At 50.5% G+C, this 8,253-nt stretch overlaps 1 protein-coding gene across 1 annotated transcript in view; it reads right to left on the minus strand.

Moving 5' to 3' along the window:
* Positions 1–60: 60 nt before the first annotated feature.
* CACNG7 (calcium voltage-gated channel auxiliary subunit gamma 7) overlaps positions 61–8,253 on the minus strand; it is a 31,281-nt gene continuing 23,088 nt past the window's right edge. Inside the window, exon 4 of the mRNA XM_004715673.2 lies at positions 61–218. Coding sequence (XP_004715730.1) covers positions 61–218 — 158 coding nt within the window. The remainder of the gene's footprint in view (positions 219–8,253) is intronic.

Below are 8,253 nucleotides of genomic sequence, written 5' to 3' on the forward strand. Positions count from 1 at the left end.
GAGTCCTGACCCCCAGCCCTCCTCCCTCAGACCAGAGTCCTGACCCCCAGCCCTCCTCCCTCAGACCAGCACCTCTTTGAGCAGGAAGGAGGAGGCTGCGAAGGCGAAGGACCAGCCGTAGCGGTAGTGGAAGTACTGCTCGGAGCTGCTGGGCCTGTTCATGACCTCGTCGTTGATGCTGGAGATGTACAGGACCAAGCCCACCACTAACGAGAGTCCTGCGGGAGCAGAGCTGGGCTTGAGCCGTTGCACTGACCCGGCCTTGTTTCCATCCCAGCCCACCCACACCCCCTTGCCTGCCCTCCCCTGCCCCCTCCCCTGCTCTGTCCGGACTGCCAGCCCGCTCTCCGACTTCCTGGTATGTTGGAGAGGCTTCCTTGGCGGCACAGCGGTTACAGCAGTTGGCTGTAAACTGCCGGTTGGCTGCGCTGGAGAAAAATGAGACAGTTAGCTTCCTGAAAATTGGGCAGCCTCTTCAGAAACCCTCTAAACTCCAACCAAATGCACTGCCGTCCAGCGGATTCCGACTCACAGCCACCCCTGGAGGACAGGGTGGAGCAAGCCCTGTGGGTTTCCGAGACTGGGACTCTTTAAGGGAAGTAGAAAGTCTCATTGTTCCCCCTCAGAACGACTGGTGGTTCCGAACTGCCGACCTTGCTGTTAACAGCCCAGGGAGTGGCCAGCGGGCCACCGGGGCTTCCTGGGGAAGTCCTACTCTGTCCTGTAGGGTTGCTAAGAGTTGGGATGGTGGTTCTGTTGTAAGGACATGGAGACGCATGCCAAGCATCCCTGGTGGCGCTGCAGGCTAAGCATTCGCCAACCCAAAATTCAGCCGCCCTGCTGGAAAGAGATGGCACCCTGGGACCTCTAGGGACCAGTCCTGCTCCGTCGCCCGGGGACACAGCGAGTGGACGGCTGGCGTTGATGGGTGTTCAGGGGCTTAGCCACAGGGGGACCGAACAGCATTCCTCCGTGGGACCCCCAAACCTGCCCTTATAGAACCCAGACCTCCTGATGTGGGCAAAATAGGACGGACCACATCCTTCATCACTACGTGGTGACAGGGCTGTAAGGGAAGTTGTTGGGAGCGGGGTGTGGTGGTGGGGATAGGAGGGGTATGGGGGGTGGGCGGGATCTATAAGGGGCATTGAAGGGCAGGGTGAGTTCAGGAAAGCCCCCTGTACTGAGCGTGACCCTTGCCTGACTCCTGGGGAAATACTGACCTGTGTGCTTCTGAGCCGATTCTGTTCATGAATACACGTGCACACACACACACACACACACACACACACACGTGCACGCGCACGCACTGCCGCCAAGGCAATTCTGGCACATGGAACCCTCGGAAACAGAGTAGAACGGTCCCATGGGATCCCCAAAGCTGCCCGTCCTTACGGAAGCAAACAGCCCCATCTGTCTTTTGAGGAGCGGCTGGTGGGTTTGAACAGCTTACGTTGGGGTTGGCAGCCCAGTGCTCCACCTCTGGCACCACCCAACCAAACTCACAGCGACCCCCTCCTAGAGCAGGGTGGAACTGCCCCTGTGGGTTTCCAAGGCCACACATCTTTCTCACTACCATTGAGTGGATTCTGACGCACAGCGACCCGGTCGTGCAGGGTGCAACTGCGGGTTTCCAAGACTAACTCTTGATGGGAGCAGACAGCCTCATCTTCCTCCCCTGGAGCGGTTGGTGAGTTCAAACTCCTGACCCATGTGGCTAGTGGCACCCTTAACCCACAGCATTACCAGGACTCCTAAAAAGACAGTCATAGGTGGGGGGGGGGAGCCCCCAGAACTGTAATTGATTGCCTACAGTGAGAGCAATAGGGAAGGATCCAAGAAGGGGTGGGGCACTCTTTGGGGGACATATTGTTGGTGGCGCAGTGGGTTATGCCTCTCACCACGAGGTCACAGGTTCGAATCCACCAGCCGCTCCATGGGAGAGAGGTGGGGCTCTCTGCTCCCGTAAAGAGTTAGTCATGGAAACCCACGTGGGCAGTTCGACCCTGTTTTGTAGGGTCGCTGTGAGTCGGAATCAACTCGATGGGGGCAAGTTTGGTTTTATGTTATATGAGGTCTGAGGAGCTCTGGTGGCGCTGGCGGGAGGGTGTTGGACTGATAATCGCCATAGTCCAGTGGTTCAAACCCACCAGCCACTCCATGAGAGAGAGCGGGAGAGACAAGGCTGCCTGCTCCCTAAAGATTGGCAGTCTCTGAAACTCAGAGGGTCGTTCCGTTCCGTCCTACGGGGTCGCGAGGAGTCAGAATGACTAGATGGGAATGCGTTTTTGAGACTGAGAACACTTTTGCAAACGGACCGATATTTTAAGAGCTCGGAAGATTAAAAATCAACAAGGATGAGAAAAAGAAAGAAGCAAACATCAAAAATGGGTTGGGAAAAAAAAGAAATAAACGAACCTGAACTGCCCACGACGTCAACAGGATGCCCTTCGTCTGTTTTTTGTTTTTGTTTTTTTCTTTTTAACTGTTCTATCAAACTAAATAATACACCACCACCCTCACCATCCCCCGCCCCCCAGCGGCGCTGGAGTCAGCATCGACCACAGCGCCCCCAAGTGCTCTAGAGTGGAACTGCGCTCCCTGCGCGCAGACAGAGGCTGCTTTTTCGGACCCAGAGCCAAGCGGCACCTGTGGGTGGGCTGGTACCTCTCACCTTTGACTAACAGCTGAGCAAGAGCACAGGAAGCATGTGGACTACACAGGGTCTCGCGTGTGTGTGTGTGTGTGTGTGTGTGTGTGTGTGTGTGTGTGTACGCGCGTGCGCACGCAGGTGTGTGCGCAGGTGTACACGCAGGTGCATAGAAAGGAAACAGAGAGACAAACTTGGCAGAGTCCAGGCTCTCAGAGAGGACGCTGTGCTATTTTCTGCGGCTTGGTGGTAGGTTTCCCTAATCTTCCCCTCAAAAACAACATATTTATGTGGCAAAATAAAAGCGCCATCTCAAGGCTGGTTCCCCCCACCCCCACCCCGAGGACTCTGCATATTGCTTATTGGCGGTAGAGGGGGAAGTGCACTTCCACAAGGCAGAGAGCCTGCACACAATTCGAGTTTCATATATATTTTTTCTTTTACAAATCTCTGTGGAAGCAGACAGCCTCATTTCTCGGTGGGTTTGAACGGCTGAGCTTCGAGGTAACAGCCTAACGCTTAACATACTGCACTCCCATGGTTCCTCAAACAATAACCAAACTCAAACCGCTGCCGCTGAGTCGATGCCGACTCAGAGCGACTCTATAGGACGAAGCAGAGCTGCCTCCTGTGGGATTCCAAGACCGTGAACCTTTACTGGAGCAGACAGCCTCGTCTTTCTCCCGTGGAGCAGCGGTTGGGTTCAAACCACTGACCTTGAGTTTAATAGCCCAGTTCATAAACTCTCTGTGCCATCAGGGCTGGTATAGGCTTTCTGCCTTGAGCACTGGGCACTTTTAGGATCTATCTACATGATTTCAAGTAAGACAACAGTGCCCCCAGAGTTTAACTTTATAGACAATTTTTAAAAGTTATTTAAAAATTATAACAGCACCCCAAGGTCTTAAGAAGTCCAGACCGGTGGAGACTAAAGGCTTCCCTGAGAATATCACCCTGGAATATGCTTTAGCCCTTCCAAGACAATTATTTTCTGCTTTGAACTCTTCTTATCACCTTCAAAGTACTCTCCATTGCATGTAATACATTTGTCAAATCTGTGATTCTATTCTTGGAAACGTTTTTCAAACTCACTTGTTTGGATGAGAGACAGCACACCTCCCTCGTTTGTTTGGGGTTTTTTTTGCCTTCACCTGTTCTATGTCCTCAAATCACTGTCCTTTCATGTCCCTCTTCATTCGAGGAAACAAAAAGAAGTCGCAGGGAGCGAGGTCAGGTGAGTAAGATGCCTGAGGCAAGAGAGGCATGCTGTTTTTTGCCCAAAACTGGTGCACTGAGATGGCTGCATGAGCAGGTGCATTGTCATGGTAGCAAAAGCAGTCCCCTGTCTGCCACCAATCAGGCCTTTTTTGTCGCACACTGTTACACAATTTTTTCAGAACCTCTAAATAGAAAGCTTGATTAACAGTCGGACCTGGTGGAAGGAACTCCAAATGCACTATGAGTCAACATGTTCGTCCCTTCTGGAAGTTGATGGACATCCAGAACGAGGTTTGTCATCAAAACATTTGTGCCCTTGAGTTTTTCCCAGTGAACTGTCCTTGTAAGCTGTGTTCAACATCACAACCGTTTCTGCACGTTCTTCCCAAGCAGGAAACAAAACTTCACAGCCACGCGCTGTTCTCTTAAATCAGCCATCACAAAAAAATGAGGTTCGAGCAAAAACGCTTTTATGAGAAAATTCACAGTGATCAGAGAGAACCTTTCCAAATGGTATCACTGGGTGCACTAAGTTAGAGTGAGTTGTTCGATACTCACCTAGCAGGGCAAAATTCGTGCTACAATAGCGCCGTTCCTTCCAGAGCAATTCTGGGTTTTTCGGGTACGTGATCTGAAGGATGCTGTTAGATAGCTTCCACATCCTGTTGGATCACGTGTCTTTAGAATAGGTGGTCCCTTCCAGCTGGTTGGCCAGCTATCTGTCTTTCAGATTTCTTGACATAAACAGGAGACCATTTCAGCATCGCTCACCTTTGCCGGGATTCTGCCCCCAGTAGTTCACCCATTCCTGGAGCCTTGTTATTCCCAGGGCCTTCGGTGCAACTTGGACTTCCTCCTCCGACATCGTCAGGTGGGGATCATAAACCATAAATCATAAGTGGCAGGACGTTGGCCGGCGCTTTTTGGTACAGTGGCTCTGTGTGCTCCCCCCACCCTCCCTTCTTGCTGAGCACCTCATTCAATAGGTCGCCCATCGGATCTTTCATTATTGTATTGTAAAGGGAGCCCTGGATTTTTTTTCTTTCTTTTTTCTTCAGTTAGTTCAGATGGAGAAAGGCTGAGAGGGTTCTTGCCTTTAGTTTTTCTAACTCCAGGTCTTTGTGTGTTTCGTTCAAATGCTTGGCTTTGTCTGTGGGCTGTGGGCTGCCCTGAACAGCTTTCTGTTCAGCTCTGATACGTCATTGTTTCTTCCATTCTCTAGCTCCTCAGTGTTCGGAAGCAAGTTCCTTTCTTCATGCATGATGTTCTTGATATCCCACAGCTCTCAGCCCCTCTGTCATCAGTGCTCCGTGTGTCAAGTCTTCTTTGTGAGATGTTCTCGGCGGAATGCAGGTGGGACGGACTCCGGGTCGTATTTTGGCTCTTGCGCGCTTGTTTGATCTCCTTCAGCTTCAACGGGAGCTTGCATGGGATCGATAGAGAGCCTGTCCTATAGTCAGCACGTGGCCTCTTGTTCTCACTGATGAAATCGAGCTTCTCTGTGCTCCCTTGGCACATGACTAGTTGATTTGATTGCTGTTCATTCCGTCTGGGTCCATGGGTATAACTATCGTGTCTGTTTTTGTTTTGTTTTAAAAGAACAACGAATACGTTGTTGATCTTGCAAAATTCAATCAATCTCTGGAGTCATTTTCCTACTTTCCACGTATTGATCCTGTGGCTTCGTTTCCAGCTTTGACAGTCCAATCACCAATAAAGCCCAACACATCTAGGTTGCACGTTTGATCCATTTCAGATTGAAGAAGTTGTGTGCGCGCGCGTGTGTGTGTGTGTGTGTGTGTGTGTGTGTGTGTGTGTAGTGGTGGTGGTGGGGAAGCTCTTCAATGTCTCCAATGTTGACATACGTGGTTGGCTCATAAATGTGAATCGCGGTCTATGAGCTCGTCCTCCTTGTAGTTACAGTATCGTTGTCCTGTCACAGAGAGTGTTGTCCTTCAGGACGATCGCTCGAACGTCTTTTTGACAACACATGTGACGCCAGCCCTCTCCAATGTGACGTAATGGGAGACCATGGGATTGTCCGACTCAAAGTGGCCAGTACTGGCCCGTTTCAGTTCACTGAAGCCTAGGATGTCCTTCTCCAAGCATCCTATTTCTGACACTAACCGGATCACAATAGAGATTACAGGGGCCACGAAGAGCGAAGTTTAAAAAGCCTGGAAAGTAACAAATGCTGGGGACCGGGCAGAGAGATTGGAACCCTCATGCATCGCTGGCGGGACTGCAAAACTGCGTACCCCCATGGAACGCTACATGACATTTCCTCAAATGGGGATAGAAATAGCATTTTTTTTTTTTAAATCGCACTGCTATAGAGTCAATTTTGCCTCTCTGCGACCCGATAGGTCAGGGTGGAACGGCCTCTGTGGGTTTCCCAGACTGCAGCTCTTGACGGGAGTGGAAAGCCTCCCCTTTCTCCCACAGAGTGCCTGTTGGTTTCGAACTGCTAACCTCGAAGTTAGCAGCCCAACTCATGGCCCATTCAGCCGCCACGGCTCAACCCAGTGATGCCTCTGTTCCGTATAAAGCCCTGCAGCCCCAACAGACAGATGGTCACCCAGGTGTGACACAGCATGAGTCCCTGCATCCAGAAGACGAAAGCACCCTCCTACCACCCATGGGAGACTGGAGGGACAAACTGGTGCCAGGCAGGCAGGAAGGATGGATAGAAAGAAGGGAGACAAACATGGGGGGTTGACCGAGACACCCTCACTCTTTTGCCAGGAGGATCTGTGCCGCCACGTGTAGTATGTTGTGTGTGTTACATTCCACAAATCAAAGGGTGGGGGGGGAACCAACATATTCCAGTGTATCTCAGAGGTGTTATGTCTTGGAGCTGTGCTGTATGCTTGTCCATGTTTCAGTCTCTGAAACCCAGGGTCGACGGAGCTCGATGGGCAGCAAGGAGAATAAGGGGCTTGGGGGAAGGAGGGTACAGCGGAGGAGGTGGGATGAAAGGGAGAAGATGTCCAGGGGGGCGTGTAGAAAGGGAGTGTTGGGAAACTGGTCGTGGTGGCCATTGTACATTCTACTTGATGTGATTGAAATATGCACTGATAGTGGTATTAAATCCCAACTACTAATTTTTAAAAAGAAAAAAAAAATACCCAAAATGAATAAAATTTAAGCTAAAGAAGAAGTGAGAGGAAGGTTTCCACCCCAGAATCCTTACCCATCAGACCTAGACGCTGGTCTAGTCTCACTGCCATTGAGTCCCTGCTGACTCACGGCGACCCTACAGGACCCTATATAACTGTGAGGACCCTATATAACTGTGAAAGGGAGTAGAAAACCTCATCTTTCTCCCAAGGAGGGGCCGGTGGTATCAAACTCCTGACCTTATGCAGTGCTCAAGAGACTGGTCTATGGGGGTTTCAAACCCTTTCGGTTTGAAATGGGCCTGTGTGTCACCCAAGGATATAAGTCAGCGTCGACGTTACCTTTCTCCTTTTTTATAACCACGTGAGCTCCTGGGCCCAGTGGTCAGAGGAGGAGGGGAAGGATTGTGGAAACCGACTGGGGTGCTTGTGTGATGCGCCACGCTCATTTCCAGCCAGAAGAAAGGGGAAGCAAAGGCCCTTGGGTCCGTCAATGACGATGGAGCACGACTCTCGCCCAAGCACAGTGGTGACGGTGGCCACCTCTGGATGGACGTGGATCTAGAGCCCATGCGGCCAGGAGAAGTCAGTCAATCAAAAAGCACAGCTACTGCATGAGATCACTGTTATATCAGGGGTGTGTGTGTGTGTGTGTGTGTGTGTGTGTGTGTGTGTTGGTGAGGGAAGGTGTAGGATCAAGATAAAGGTTTTCATCCCAAAAGAAAGAGACTTTGATGGTTACCAGGGGGTGGGAGGGGAGGCAGTGGGCTGCAGGTGGTCAGAGGTGGGGTGTTTTGCAAACAGCAGCTCTTGAATCATCTAGGGACCAGGCATGGCTATGTAGCAACAGACATTTGGCTCTGAAACAAAACTGAAACATTTCAAAGGATAGTGTTCACATACGGGTGATCTCATTTACTTGTTTTTTTATATATATGTATATATATTACACATATATGTATTTATGTATGTCTTTTGAATTGTTGAGAGGGACTGGATTGGCTCTTTTGTCTCAAAAGCGTGCCTGCCCCTGGTCTAGAGGGTAGAGGGTAGACAGTGTGACCCGGGTAAAGGGAAAAAGAATATCCTATAAGAGGGAGGGGAAAGGGGGGAAAAAAGTGGGGGCCAGAACAAGTTACTGGGATGTTGGATCCGTTGTTTAAAGCATTGAAAGAAATTAGTTAATTTTTTAAAATAAAGCATCGAATGCCAAAAGGATCATCTGAAATGTAAACCCAACCTGATTCACAATAAAAAGTTTATATA

This window comes from Echinops telfairi, unplaced genomic scaffold, assembly GCF_000313985.2.
Source record: "Echinops telfairi isolate 266 unplaced genomic scaffold, ASM31398v2 ScPeMD7_655;HRSCAF=1070, whole genome shotgun sequence".
Classification (NCBI taxonomy): domain Eukaryota; kingdom Metazoa; phylum Chordata; class Mammalia; order Afrosoricida; family Tenrecidae; genus Echinops; species Echinops telfairi.